The sequence below is a fragment of the Bison bison genome, unplaced genomic scaffold (assembly GCF_000754665.1).
Source record: "Bison bison bison isolate TAMUID 2011002044 unplaced genomic scaffold, Bison_UMD1.0 scf7180017864037, whole genome shotgun sequence".
Taxonomy (NCBI): Eukaryota; Metazoa; Chordata; class Mammalia; order Artiodactyla; family Bovidae; genus Bison; species Bison bison.
The window spans coordinates 1690244-1705350 of NW_011494609.1; the positions used below are offsets into that span (position 1 = coordinate 1690244).

At 39.9% G+C, this 15107-nt stretch overlaps 1 protein-coding gene across 7 annotated transcripts in view; it reads right to left on the bottom strand.

Moving 5' to 3' along the window:
* DYRK1A (dual-specificity tyrosine-(Y)-phosphorylation regulated kinase 1A) overlaps nt 1-15107 on the bottom strand; it is a 130841-nt gene that overhangs the window by 11742 nt on the left and 103992 nt on the right. For all 7 annotated transcript variants that reach the window (XM_010834829.1, XM_010834824.1, XM_010834825.1 and 4 more), the window contains 4 exons: nt 14478-14624; nt 12599-12739; nt 4841-5147; nt 998-1122 (listed from right to left, as the gene is read on the bottom strand). In XM_010834829.1, coding sequence (XP_010833131.1) covers nt 998-1122; nt 4841-5147; nt 12599-12739; nt 14478-14624 — 720 coding nt within the window. The remainder of the gene's footprint in view (nt 1-997; nt 1123-4840; nt 5148-12598; nt 12740-14477; nt 14625-15107) is intronic.

Sequence of the window (15107 nt, forward strand, 5' to 3'; positions counted from 1 at the left end):
GCAGCGGGCCGGGCAGGAGGCTGAGGACAAGCGCCCGCGCAGGCACGAGAGGTGTCTGGGGACAGGCCGTGAGGCCTTCCTTTCTGAAGAGTGCTCCCCACCCAGGGACGAGTCAGGGAGAATAGAGGAGGAGAGGCTTCTAAGAGGCAGAGAAGAGTTTGAAACAAGTACTGGAGAGAACGGGAGCGGGAAGAGATGATGTGAGAAGCAGGAAGGCCTGCCCAGCAGGCTGGTGACCACGAATCAAGGGCGGCGACAACCTCCGACAGGTGCACCGCTCCACCAGCCCGCGGCAGCCCCAGACCCAACAACAGGGGCGATGTTCATCAACGTCCACTTCATTTCTCGTTAAATAATAGACTGCCTCTTATTACAGGCATCACTACGCAGCACTCAGGATGAATTAACTTACTATTTTACAGAGTATTTAAATATTAGTAAATATTTTTACTACTACCATCTGCTTCACCCCCTCAAGAAATTTTACTTGATTAGATCCTCTTTAATCAGTTGAAAAACCAACTGAATGAAAAAACTTCAAAACACAAAACAAAACATGGAGGAGAGAAATCAAACCACAAACTGATCCAGAACCTAGGCCCATTGGTGGTGACAGATGACAGGAGGAGGGAGAGGCAGTAATTAAGATCCTGAGCCTCAGAGAGACCTGAACCCAGGAAGTCCCAGTTCCCACTGTAAAACGAAACTCCAAACAGGGTAAGGCTCAAAATGCTCCCAGAGTAAACAAGATAAACACAGGGGAAACCCACATGGAGCAGCGGCTCGCACGCACTCAGTAAATCTTAGCTGTTTCTAAACAAGGAGGGAAATGACTGCAAGGTTGTGCTGCTTTATGTCAGTCTTGTAAGTGAGAAGCTCTTACAGGTGAGGAAGCTGTGACCCTTTGGGGTAAGCGACAATCACTTGAAAGACCCTGGGCACCCACACTGCTCCGCAGGCACGGCGGAGGGCGCGCATGAGGGCGGGCCGGGCTCACCTGCGGACTGTGGGTCTCACAGTCCATGGCCTGCACGGCGGCCGTGAAGTGCCCGCCGCTGTGCCGATGCTGGTGCGTTGGGTCCGACCTGGCTCTCCCACTGTTGCTCGTCCCCGACGATCCACCTGGAGCATCGAAACACAACACTACTTGTGAGTTTGAAGTTAGTTGTGTTGAAATAGATATATCCTAAAACTGTAACATTAAAACTGAAACACCTTCTATTAACCTGAAAGGGCACCAGAAAAGCACCCAATTCTCTTCTTTCACATAGATCACTGAACTCAAATGGACCAAGTTAAGTCAGGAAAACTCAAGCATGTGGACCAAGTATTTCCACTTTAAAAACAATTTAAATATTTGGCCACTCGTTTTTTCCCAAGCAGAATTTATTATATGCACAGTTAAGTCTTAGAACTTGGTGGACTTTTTTTGACTAGCCCCAAAGAATAGACTTACAAAAAATAATTCCTCCCTTGTTGTTGTTCAGTTGCCAAGTTGTGTCCAACTCTTTGCTTCCCCAAGGAGCGCAGCACGCAAGGCTTCCCTGTCCTTCACTATCTCAAGGAGTTTGCTAAAATTCATGTGCAATAAGTTGGCAATGCCACCCAACCATCTCATCTTCTTTTGCCCCCTTCTCCTCATTCCCTCAATCTTTTCTAGAATCAGTGTCATTTCAATCAGTTGGCTCTTTGCATCAGGTGGCCAAAGTATTGGAGCTTCAGCGTCAGTCCTTCCAATGAATATTCAGGTTTGATTTCCTTTAGGATTAATTGGTTTGATCTCCTAGCAGTTCAAGGGACTCCCAAGAGTCTTCTCCAGTACCACAGTTCGAAAAATCCATTCTTCCGTGCTCACTCTTCTTTATGGTCCAACTCTCACATCTGTATATGACTACTGGAAAAACCACAGCTTTGATTGTATGGACCTCTGTCAGCAAAGTAATGTCTCTGCTTTTTAATATGATGTCTAGGTTGGTCATAGTTTTTCTTCCAAGGAGCAAGCACCTTTTAATTTCACAGTTTCAAGTCAAGTGTCTGAAATGATTTTGGAGCCCAAGAAAATAAAGTCTGTCACTGTTTCCATTTTTTCCTAACCTATTTGTCATGAAATGATGGGACCGGATGCCATGATCTTCGTTTTTTGAATGTTGAGTTTTAAGCCAGCTTTTGCACTCTCCTCTTTCACCTTCATCAAGAGGCTCTTTAGTTCCTCTTTGCTTTCTGCCATAGGGTAGTGTCATCTGCATTATCTGAGGTTATTGATATTTCTCCCAGCAATCTTGACTCTGGCTTGTGCTTCATCCAGTCCAGCATTTCTCATGATGTACTCTGCATGTAAGTTAAATAAGCAGGGTGACAATATACAGCCTTGAAGTACTCCTTTGCTGATTTGGAACTAGTTCAGTTGCTCGTGAAAGGTTTTAACTGTTTCTTCCTGATGTGCATACAGGTTTCTCAGGAGCAGGTTAAGGTGGTCTGGTATTCCCATCTTTTGAAGAATTTTCCACAGTTTTTGTGATCCACACAGTCAAAAGTTTTAGCGCAGTCAATGACGCACAAGTAGATGTTTTTCTGGAATTCCCTTGCTTTTTCTATGACCCAACAAATGTTGGCAATTTGATCTCTGGTTCCTCTGCTTTTTCTAAATCTAGCTTGTACATCTCTAAGTTCTTGGTTCACATACTGTTGGAAGTCTAGCTTGGACGATTTTGAGCATTACCTTGCTAGCGTGTGAGATGAGTGCAACTGTTCAGTAGTTTGAACATTTTTTTTGCATTCCCTTTCTTAGGGATTAGAAACTGACCTTTTCTAGTCCTGTGGCCACTGCTGAGTTTTCCAAATTTGCTGGCATATTGAGTGCAGCACTTTGACAGCATCATCGTTTAGGATTTAAAATAGTTCAACTGGAATTCTATCACCTTCAGTAACTTTGACTGTAGTGATGCTTCCCAAGGTCCACTTGACTTCACATTCCAGAATGTTTGGCTCTAGGTGAGTGATCACACCATCGTGGTTATCTGGGTCACTAAGATCTTTTTTGTACAGTCTCTCTATGTATTCTCGCCACCGCTCCTTAACCTCTTCTGCTTCTGTTATGTTCTTACTGTTTCTGTCCTCTGTCATGCCTATCCTTGCATGAAATGTTCCCCTGATACCTCCCATTTTCTTGAAGAGATCTCTAGTCTTTCCCATTATATTGTTTTCCTCTCTTTGCATTGGTCATTTAAGAAGGCTTTTTTATCTCTCCTTGATATTCTCCAAAACTCTGCCTTTAGTTGGCTATCTCTTTCACTTTCTCCTTTGCCTGTCAGTTCTCATCTCAGCTATTTGTAAGGCTTCCTCAGACAACCACTTTGCACTCTTGCGCTTTTTTCCTGGAGATGGTTTTGATGACTACCTCCTGCACAATGTAACGAACCTTGTGAGGTTTGTAGTGTTGTTAAGAATTCAGCCCACAGTTCTTCAGGCACTCTGTCTATCAGACGTAATCCCTTGAATCTATTCAACATCTCCACTGTGTAGCCATAAGGGACTTGATTTAGGTCATACCCGAATGGTCTAGTGCTTTTCCCTACCTTCTTCAGTTTAAGCCTAAGTTTTGCAAAAAGGAGCTCATAATCTGAGCCAGTCAGCCCCAGGTCTTGTTTTGGCTGACTGTGTAGAGCTTCTCCATCTTTAGCAGGAAAGAATATAATCAACCTGATTTCGGTACTGATCATCTGGTGATGTCCATGTGTAGGGTTGTCTCCTGTGTTGTTGGAAGAGTGTGTTTGCTATGACCAGCGTGTTCTTTTGGCAAAACTGTTAGCCTTTGCTGTGCTTCATTTTGTATTCTTAGGCCAAACTTGCCTGTTATTGCAGGTATCTCTTTGACTTTCTACTTTCGATTCCAATCCAGTGATGAAAAGGACATCTTTTTTAGGTGTTAGTTCTAGAAAGTCTTGTAGGTCTTCAGAGAACTGTTTAACTTCATTAGTGGTTTGAGGCACAGACTTGGATTACTGTGATATTGAATGGTCTGCCTTGGAAACGAACAGAGATCATTCTGTCATTTTCGAGACTGCACCCCAGTATTGCATTTGGGACTCTTTTGTTGACTATGAGGGCTATTCTATTTCTTCTAAGGGATTCTTGCCCACAGTAGTAGATACAACGGTCACTGGAATTAAATTTCTCATTCCGGCCCATTTTAGTTCACTGATTCCTAAGAAGCTGATATTCACTCTTGTCACCTCCCACTTGGCCGCATCCAGTTTACCTTGATTCATGGTCCTAACATTCCAGGTTCTTCACAGCATCGGACTTTACTTCCATCACCAAACACATCCACAACAGGGCATCGTTTCCGCTTTGGCCCGGCCTCTTCATTCTTTCTGGAGTTATTTTTCCTCTCTTCACCACAGTAGCACATTGGACACCTACTGACTTGGGGGCGGGGGGCATCCCTCAAGTGTCAGTGTCATATCTTTTCGCCTTTTCATACTGTTTATGGGGTTCTCAAGGCAAGAATACTGGAGTGGTTTGCCATTCCTTTCTCCAGTGGACCACATTTTGTCAGAAGTCTCTGACACCATGACCCATCCAACCTGGGTGGCCGCACAGAGCAGGGCTCATAGCTTCCCTGAGTTACACAATACTGTGATTCATGTGATCATTTTGGTTAGTGATTGTGGGTTTTTGTTCTGGAGGTTGTAGGATTGTAGTTCTTGCTTCTTCTGTTTGCCCTCTGATGGATTCCTCCTTACCCATTAACAAACTTTAAAAATACATTAAATAACCCCCACTTTGTAAAGAAAAGAGCACACATTTCAAAGCCTAACATGGTATCAGAACAACAGACCTGAGCTTGAAGATGTACTGGAGGTGGTGCCTGAAGACTGTGACTGCTCCATAGCAGGACTCGTGGATACACTATTACTCGTATTTGTACCTTCATCAGCTGTTTTCTTGAAAAAACTGTGCTGCAGAGCATAGTAAGGTTGAATTCGAGATTTGGGGTCATAGTCAAGCATCCTTAAAATGAGGTCTTTGAACTTCAAGTAGTCAGCTACTGTATGGCCCGACTCCCCAGCACGCCGCCCACCAGGCCCTCCTGTTTCTACTCCGAGAATATTATGCAGTTTACGGGTTCCTGGTGGTTTGTACTCCTAAAGAGAAAAGAGACAAAAGAAGGGGGGGTTTCTCTAAATTTGATGGAATGTGTAAAAGCCTACATAACATCACATCAAATAAGGTTCCTTATAGGATAAGGCCGAGACCTTTGTTAAAAGGAGTGCTTAATGGTCTGCTCCTCTGGATTTTCACATGTACTACTCTAAAAGCACTGCAGTTAGGAGAAATTCAAAATAACTCTGAGCACAAATGACCATAAAGATCATCTAGTGCAGGGATCAGCAAACTCTGCCCTGTTTCAGAGCCTGTTTTATATAAACAGCCCCTACTATGAATGGTTTTACATTTTTAAAGATGGTAAAAACAAACAGAACCAAGAATATGCAACAAAATCTTTACTCTGTGGTCCTTTACAAAGAAAGTGTACCAACCACTGGCTACGAACCTCTTTTCTGCCCAATACACCTGTGAACTCAGGTGCACTTCCTAGGTAACAGTGGCTCATTAAAGCTTTAGCCATCACTCCTAATAAAGAACCATGGGTTTAACACCGTACCTTGCTTATATCCAGTTTAAAAAAAAAAAAACAAGGAAATTATTTATGCTTCACTTTAGAAAATACGTTTAATAAACTGCCTTTAACATGTGCTGACATTTTAGGGAAACTCATTTTAACAGGTAATCTTTAAAATCCCTATGAACACTGAATTTCTTCAGAATAGTATTAGCAGATTTTACTTCTAGGTGCAATGTAGCAATTTTTAAGAGACCATTACTCTTCAAAATCAAGAACAAGCTAGGTAGGCAAACCGCAAAATCACTGCCTTTTAAAAACCTATCAGGGACCTGGTGGTCTAGTGGTTAAGAACCCGCCTCGTAGTGCAGGAAAGGTGGGTTCTGGGCCTGGTCAGGGAACTAAGACCCCACATGCCACAAAGCAGCAGAGCCCACGCACCACAACTGCTGTCCTGACGCTCAGGAGCTCGCGCAAGGCAATGCAAGATCCCCCACGAGGCAGCAAAGACCCCACAGGCTGCCACTGAGACCTGAGGCAGCCAAACTAATTAATTAAAAAAGAAACCTATCAGCAAGCAGAGGACTAAAGAAACCACAGCTAACTAAATTCTGGAAAATGAAAAGCCTTTCCTGGGAGAGAAGAGACTGCGGTGGGAGAAGGAACGAAAGCCACGGATGTGAGGAGGGAGAATCCAGCCCAACTCCAAACCAACTTCTGACAGCTATGAGTGGCTGGGCCGAAGGGTGGGACAGGCTGACGACCCGGGGAGGACCCCAGGGTTGCAAGCTGAAGCCAGGGCAGCAGTGTGAACATAGACCAGCCTGAGGCACAGAACATTAGAAGAGGGCTGCTGGCTGGGCGTAACATATAGAAGATCTCCCCAGCCTCCACACACTGTGTAACCCCCATGAAGACAGTGGAGAACAGAATCTAAGTCAAGCAAACAAACAAGACAGAGCCCAGACTCGGCTGCACCAAATGAAACCAACTAGCCTCATCACACCAGCAGGCTGACAGAGCGGAAGCCGTGTCTCGTTTTACAGGAAAATAAGATTTACTTCTACCTCAACTGTTCTTAAATGCAGGAAGTCCAGCATACATTTAAAAAATTACAGATACAAGAAACAAACCCAAAAAATGAGTCCATATTAAGTGAAAAAAATTGTAGAAAATCCACATATATAAAATAACCCAATTGTTGAAACTGGCAGATAGGTATTTTAAAAATAAGTATATAATTTAAAAAAAAATTTAGTCCAAAAGCTAGACAACATGTGTGGACAGACTGGGGAGGGTGGGTAAAGATAAATTAAAACGTGAAAACACTAGAACTAAAAAATGCAGTATCATAAATGAAGAATCCATTTAATGATCTTAACAGCAGACTGGGCTCAACAGAAGGAAAACAATGAGTAAACTAGGAGACAAAGAATTGATCCAAACTAACACACAAAAAGAAAACAAGATAAATAAACTAGAGACCTCTGAGACGGTATTAAGCACCATAACATATATTTAAGTGCATAATTATCAGGAGAAGAGAAAGTGAAACAGAACAAATATTTGAAAGGATAATGTCTGAGGATTTTGATGAAAGATATCAACCCCACAGATCTAACGAATTCAGCACACTCCACAGAAAATAAATACAGAGAAAACTAAGCACAAGAACCTAACAGTCAACCTGCTGAAAAATCAAACATATTTTAAAAAAAAAGGGGGGGGGGCATCAAAATCAGCCAGGGGGAAAAGAGAGAAATATTTTAAAGAAAACACTGCTTAAGATGAATAATAACAGTCCTTGCCCTACAGAAGAAGTAGTACATAAAAAGTTGGAGGGTGGGGTGGGGGAGGGAATAAAAAAAGGAAAAAAAACCAAAACACTGCTTAGAAAAATCAATGACTTCTCACAATGTAATACAGAAAACAATGTCATAACATCATTTTCTTTAGCTGAAATGTAAACCTAAAATTCTACATCCACTGAAATTTCCATATCCATGAAAAATATCTTTGCAAAAATAAAGGTGAATAAAGGTATTTTCAGATAAACAACTGCTGCAAAGAATTCAACAGCAGAAGTTACTGACTACAAAGTAAAAAAGTTGAAGGAAGTTCTTCAGGCTGAAGGAACGTAATAACCAGATGGAACTCAGGAACAACAACAAGTGAGCTCTACGGGTAAGAAGAACTTGTGTGTGTGTGGTGGGGGTGGGGGTGGGGGCTGGGAGGGGAGGGAAGGGTCCTGGCCCACGACGATGCGTGGCTTGTAGAATCTTAGAGTTCCCTAACAAGGCATTGAACCTGGGGCCATGGCAGTGAAAGCTCAAAGTCAGTCCTAACCACTGGACTGCCAAGGAACTCCCGAAAAGAACTTGTTACTATCTTTATCTTTTATGTGTTTTAAAATCTAGTAAATGTTGTTCGCATGAGTGATACATGATGACGAAAGATGGAAGGCATTAGATAAAAAGCACATGGTTATCACACAGCTTATCAAGTTATGTAACCTTTTGTTAAGGTCAACTGGTAAGTTAAAGAGGCATATAATAAGAGCAACATTAACAATTACACAAAGAGGAATAGCTATAAAGTTAGTACAAAAAGATGAAATAAAACACCAAAAGTACTCAACTTCAAAGAAGGCACGAAAGAAGTAGTGGGAAACAAAGAATAGAGAACATACATATGGCAAAAGTCTAAAACCCAATCCTCTGAATAACTAGGGACCAAATAATTCATTGTGAAAGAAAGATACTATCTGACTGGATTAAAAAGCATAACTCAACTACATTCTCTATATAAAAGTCATTTTACATACAGAAGTATGAACAGGTTTACACTAAAAGGATTAAAAAATATATATTATGAAAGTATTAAGAATTAGAAAATTGGCATAGCTTGAATAATACCAAACGAAGTAAACACAAGAAAATATTAAAGACAAAAAGGAGTATTTCATGGTGATGAAAGACTGAATTTATCACCAAGTTTTAACAATACTAAATGGGCACACCTATTAAGAGAGCTTCAAAAAACAGAAAACTAAAAGGGGAAAAAAAAAAAAAAAAAACTAAAAAGAAGATTAAGACAAATCCTATACCATCATGAAAGATGAACACTTCTTCCAGTTATTGATAAAATAAATATACACAGACACAAAGTAAGATTCCCCAAGAAAAGATCAACAAGCACATGAAAAGATGCTCAACGTCACTTTAATTATTAGAGAAAATGCAAATCAAAACTATGATCAAGTACCACCTCCCACCGGTCACAGTGGTCATCACGGAAAAGAGATGAAAAGCCTATACATAACGAATACCGGAGAGGAGAAAAGAGAACCCGCCCCCAGCGTTAGTGGGACTGTAACCTGGTGCAGCCACTATGGGGAAGAGCGTGGAGGCTCCTTAAGAAACTAAAAACAGAGCTACCACATCGGACTGCAGTCCCATTCCTAGGCATACATCCAGAGAAAAGCTAACTGAAAAAGAGACATGCACCCAGTGCTCACTGCAGAACTATCTGCAATAGCCCAGACACAGAAGCAACCTGAATATCCATCGACAGATGACTAGATAAAGAAGATGTGGTGGTGTTATTCCACACACATACAGTGAAATATTACTCAATGATATAAAATAATGAAATAATGCCATTCGCAGCAACCCGGCTGGACGTAGAGATGATCATACTGAGTGAGACAAGGACAAATAGAGTACTCACATGTGAGATCTAAAAAAGATACAAATGAACTTCTTTTCAAAACAGAAACAGACCCACAGACACAGGAAACAAATTTACAGTTACCAAAGGGAAAAGGGATGTGGGAGGGCTAAATTAGGAATAAAATATACACACCACTAGACATAAAATAGATAACCAACAAGGACCTAGTGAATAGCACATGGTACTATGCTCAGTTTTGTAATAACTCATAAGGGAAAATAATACGTGTGTGTATTTATCTATAACTGAATCATGGTGCTATACACCTGAAACTAATATGATACTATAAATCAACTATGCACATTTCAATTTAAAACTTTTAAAGGAGAGTATCTTCACAAACTTGAGGGAAGATTTCTTAGAATAAAAAGAATACTGTTCATAAAAAATTAATTTTTTGTTTATTAAAAACTGCTACTAAGAAAAGAAGTAGACAAACCAGTCTGGGAATAAATACTGGCATACAGGTGACAAAGGACTTACATCCATTACATTAAAAAAACTTCTACAGCCCAATAATTAAACATCCCAATAACAAATGGGCAAAAGACTAGAAAGATGGTCACAAAAGAAGGTACATGAATGGCTGCTGAGCCCATGAAAAGCTGGCCAGGTCAATATTCTCAATCAGGAAGAAATCAAATGAAAACCACTACATGCCCATTAGAATAGCTAAACTCAAAAGAACCAACCACATGAAATGGCGAGGATGTCATGCAATTGGATCTCTCATAACCTTGTGGGAATATAAAATGAGAAAACCTTGGGAAACTGGTATTTTCTTAAGAAAGAAAACACAGCAGACACCCTATGATCTGGCAATTGTAAGTCATGACCCCAGAAAACCCGAGAACTTATGTGTACAGAAATTGATCAAAATGTTCCCAGTAGCCTTACTGAAACAGTCCTAAACTAGAAGCAACCCCAACATCCATTGACAGGCAAATACAGATCAATTTTGGCATTTCCATTCAAAGAAAGACTGTGAAGCAATAAAATGGAGTAATTTCTGAGACACACTATGGACGAATCTCCAAAAATAATGCCCATTACGTGAAAGAAACAAAATAATAAATACTTCAGGATTCACTTATATGAATTTTGCCTGTGAATAGTCAAAACTAACTTAGGATGACAGAAATCAGAAACTGAGAGTGGACGACAGAAAAGGGTACTGGAGGTGATGGGAGCAGTCTGTGTCCTGTTTCAGGCAGTGGATACACTGTCGTAAGTAAAAATTAAAACACAACAAAGTGAAGACTTAAAATACCCATCTTGTACATAAACTATACTTCAACAAAAAGCATCATTTATAACCTTAATTCTTTACCCTCTCCCACCAAAGGAAAAAAAATAGCCAGTAGGTATGGATCTCATTACTAGAAGCTGAAATGGGCTCTTGAAACATAAAATGAGAACTTAAAAGTAAAAATAAAATCACTATGGAAATAAGCTGAGCAAGTATACCGAAAGTACATGTACATCTCTTCATATTCATGGTTAAAATCCCTAGTGCATCTTCATAATGTAACCATTTGATTACAGATTTGATTTTTTTTTGTTGCTGGAAATTTATTTCTGTTTAAAAAGGAGTAATTATTTTACATTTTAAAAAATTAAGTTTCTTAAGTCAGTTGCTTAATTGCAGCTTAGGAAAATCTCATGAAATCTACAGTTAATTAATGTATATTAAACGTAGGTCAAGATACTTTCAATTTTAAGGGAAAAAATAATCTACTCTTCTGAGTGAAATGCTCCCCTCAAATAATTTAAAATAATAATAATTATAGCTCAATTTTGGGAAAATGATAGGTTACAGTCCATTGTGACTTAACTGTGGTTTTATAAGGCAGAGATTGAGGAAATGAATAAATGTCTCATTTAGAAAAAGAAAAAAAAATTTAGCAGATGAAGCAAAAAAAAACTTCAAACTGGAAAAAGTAGTAGTAGTATGTATCAGAAAGAAAACTGTAAAGCAGGCATCACATACTCCATGCTAATTAAGAACAACTGCAAGAGCTACTCTGAATGCTGGTGAAGCTAAGAAGGACTCCCCTGGGAAAGGGGCCATGACTGATAGAGGCACATGGACAGAGGCGGAAGGACCCAGGATGTCTGCTCGGTATTTCCCATCCCTTCCTTAAGGGGAGGAGGCGTAACTTAGCTGCTGGATATCACACTGCCTGAAACTTTAGAGAACAGGGCAGAATGCAGTAAGTTACAAATCAGCTGTGAAAGATACAGTTTTACATATATATATATTCTTATTAAAAAACACTTGATATTAGAAGCTAAGACTCCAGAGCTGAAGGTGAATTACAGTAAATAAGCATCACCTTCAGTTCCCTGGAAATGACACCTGGTGGCAGTATCGCTGAAACGCAAGGGCAAAATGAAAACTGCAGCAAAAATGAAATTCCTTAAGTGTTAAAACGCAGAACTACAATCATAAAGTCTCTGGTGTATGTATCACACACAATCATATATTTATACAGTATATTCATCTAATACTAGATGGCAACAAACTAGATAGCAAAACATATGATTATTTTCAGATATATAAAACAAAATTGTAAATCAAGATGCAAAATTGTCATCATTTATTCTACTAAACTGACATGGTTGAGATGCCTGAAAAGTTCTCAGATGAGAGAAAATTACTAAAAGGTATCTAACGCATTAAAACCCTCACTTTGAAAGATTCTAGAGGTGTGAAACCCCCATTATCCAAGCTAGGAAACTGAAATCTATCAAAGGACCATCCAGTCAGTTCAGATTCTTGTCACAAACTGCTTAAGTCAGAAATCCTTCGCTCTCATCTGAACTACAAAAAAAGGCCATTCCTGCAGTTATAACTTCTACGGTTCCCAGCTGCAGTACTCTTAACTGGGATCCCAATGTATACCCAAACTATGAGAAACAAAGGTCAAACTGCCTGATTCTACTGTGGAAACAAGGCATGGTGATTTGATCAGCGGCCTCAAAAGGCAGGCAGACAGTTTCAAAATGAAGACTTAAAGAGAATACTGAGCATTAACCAAACAGTGTTCAGGTCATACAGATAGCTCAGGTCAAGCTAAAACCAACTTGTGAAGAAAAGCTATACCCGAGTCATCAACAGAACTACTGTTAACAGCGGACTTCAGTAACACTGTTTTCAAATATATACAAAAATGCGTTATAAAGACAACTCAGTGAAAGAAGTAACAAAGGCTCAAAAATATCATTTCCCTATTTTACCCGTTTTCCGTCTTTGGTCTTCTTTAAGTTCCAAGTGCCATCTGGCAACTTCTCAAAGAACTTTCTTGCTTTTGGTGCTTGGTCAAGAATATGAGCAGGCGGAATACCCAGAACTTCCACTATTTTATTCATCTGATCTACCTGTATTAAAAACAAAAGCAAAAAAAAAAACCCTATAATTTCTACTGTAAAACATCGTATATCTGCTCATCCATTCACAAATTACAATAGAGAGAGTCTCTCCTGTGTGTCAGGCACTCCTGCGGGCAGTAAATACACAATAATGAAGGAAAGAGGTAACCCCCTACCTCCTGAAGCCCCACATTCCACAGAGGGGAGGGCACACGATTCAGCAAAGACATACACACGTCTATGGGATGGCAGGTGGTCATGGATACAACGGAAAGTAAGGAATGACTGGAGGGGATCGCAAGTTTAAGCTTGGGAGAGTTAAAAAAAAAAAAAAAAAATGAAAGGCTTAATAAAGTGTGGACCTAATAAAAAAGTATCTTTCTAAGGTGCAGATTCATTCCCTCAAACACCTGAGTGTCCACTGTATGCTAGAAATCATGTCCATGGAACAAGCAGTAAACAAAACAGACAAAAATCTCTGCCCGAAACTTTGTATTACAGAGGAAGAAATCATCCAGAAACAAACACATAGTAAGATCTACTGGGTACTGACTAAGGAAAGGGAGAAAATTAAAAGGACATGAGTGAGGGGGGCACCGCAACTTAAAACTTAAAAGCTGCCATGGAAGCTTCACAAGCAGGTGACATGAGAGCAAAGCCCCCTGGCACCAACGCGCAGGCCCTCTGGCCACCATCTCCCAGGGACCTGAGAGAGGTCTGCATGCTGGGGGGACTGGGCAGGAAGACGGACAGAGGGACAGGCGGAGAGAGGACGGGAGGCGGAGGGAGGGAGGGGTTTCCCAGCTACTCAAAGGGCTCTGGCTTCACCATGCGTGAGACGGCAGCCACTGAAGTTTCTCAGGCGATCTTAATGGTGTTTACGTTCATGAAAAAGGTACTATTACCTTTATATTATTTATTATTCAAAGAAAAACAAATACACACTACAGCAATTACTGCCAAAGAGCAGCTCACTGGCGAGAGTGAAATGAACTAGCAGAAGGAGGAGGGGACAGGTTTCTGACACTCCTTGATGACACTACTTGTCATGAAATTTCATCAGCCTTTCTTTTCTCGTGTATAAATGAACGGACTGATCATAATCCGCAATGGTTAAATTTTCTTTAAAAGGAAACAAACAAAAAAACCTCCACAAACAGTTTTAAAGACAAGGAAAGCCGTTCCTCCAACTGTACGGAGCTTAGACCCCCTGTCCCTCGCCCTCGCCTTCCCACCACTGCCTCTGACCTCCAAAGATCTTCTAAGAACACAGACTGAACACTTGTTGACTACAAGAATTACACTTCGCCTGCAGCTCCAAAATTCTAGAGTCCTAATTTACCCTAAATTATTCAGATCAAATATATCAATCCCACTGGTAATCATTTATTAATACTTTAATTCCACGTCATACTCTCAAAATTTACAGTGTTTTTAGGATGGTTCCTCATTTCATCACTATTATCTTTTTCTGTTATTATACTTAAAATCTATAAAATTTATACCGAAAGACCTAACATTTTCTAATGTAATTTACTATTCCCCTTCACTGGTAGATTTAAAGATCTCACTTCCCATCTCATAATTCTAAACTCACCATTACATAATTGAAATAATTTTAAATGGATAAATTAAGTTTAAAAGACCAAACACTTGAATGATTTAGGTTGATAAACAGAAACGTTTTCCTAAAAAACAATTTCCAGGTTATACTGTAAGAGATTAAAAGCAAAAAGAAATCATGTACCTCATTGGCTCCACTGAACAGAGGCTCTCCAGTGTGCATTTCAACCAAAATACACCCGAGGGACCACATGTCAATAGCAAGGTCGTAAGGCATTCCCAGTAGCACCTCTGGAGACCGATAAAAGCGACTCTGAATATACTGGTATATCTGAAATATATTTCAATAACAGTTTCTGTTTAATTGTAGTCAATACTGTATGAAGAACACAAGTCTAACATGAACAGAAAAAACTGGGTTATCAGTAATGTTTACTGATTTCAACATTAGACTATGAATACTGTTTTAAAGAACTAAATGTTTCAAGGGAGTGGTAACTCTAAGACTCTGAAATGCAAAATGTGCATATACAAAAAATTCAAGCCCTTTATTTAGTTCAGTCCTAACAGGTACTCAAGATATATCCTAAAACAATAATGCCTTATTAGAAGAAAATATGATTGAGAACAATTTATTTCCCTATTAACTACTCTTCGCTGCTGTGGCTACCATTAATTTAACAGCTAAATTATATTTAAATTAACTTAAAGAATGAAATTTCTTCAGGTTAATTCAAAGCATTAAGAGTCAAACTCAGTACAATGTAACTGAAAATTCAGACATCTGTATTGTACTAGTCTCACAGATAAACCT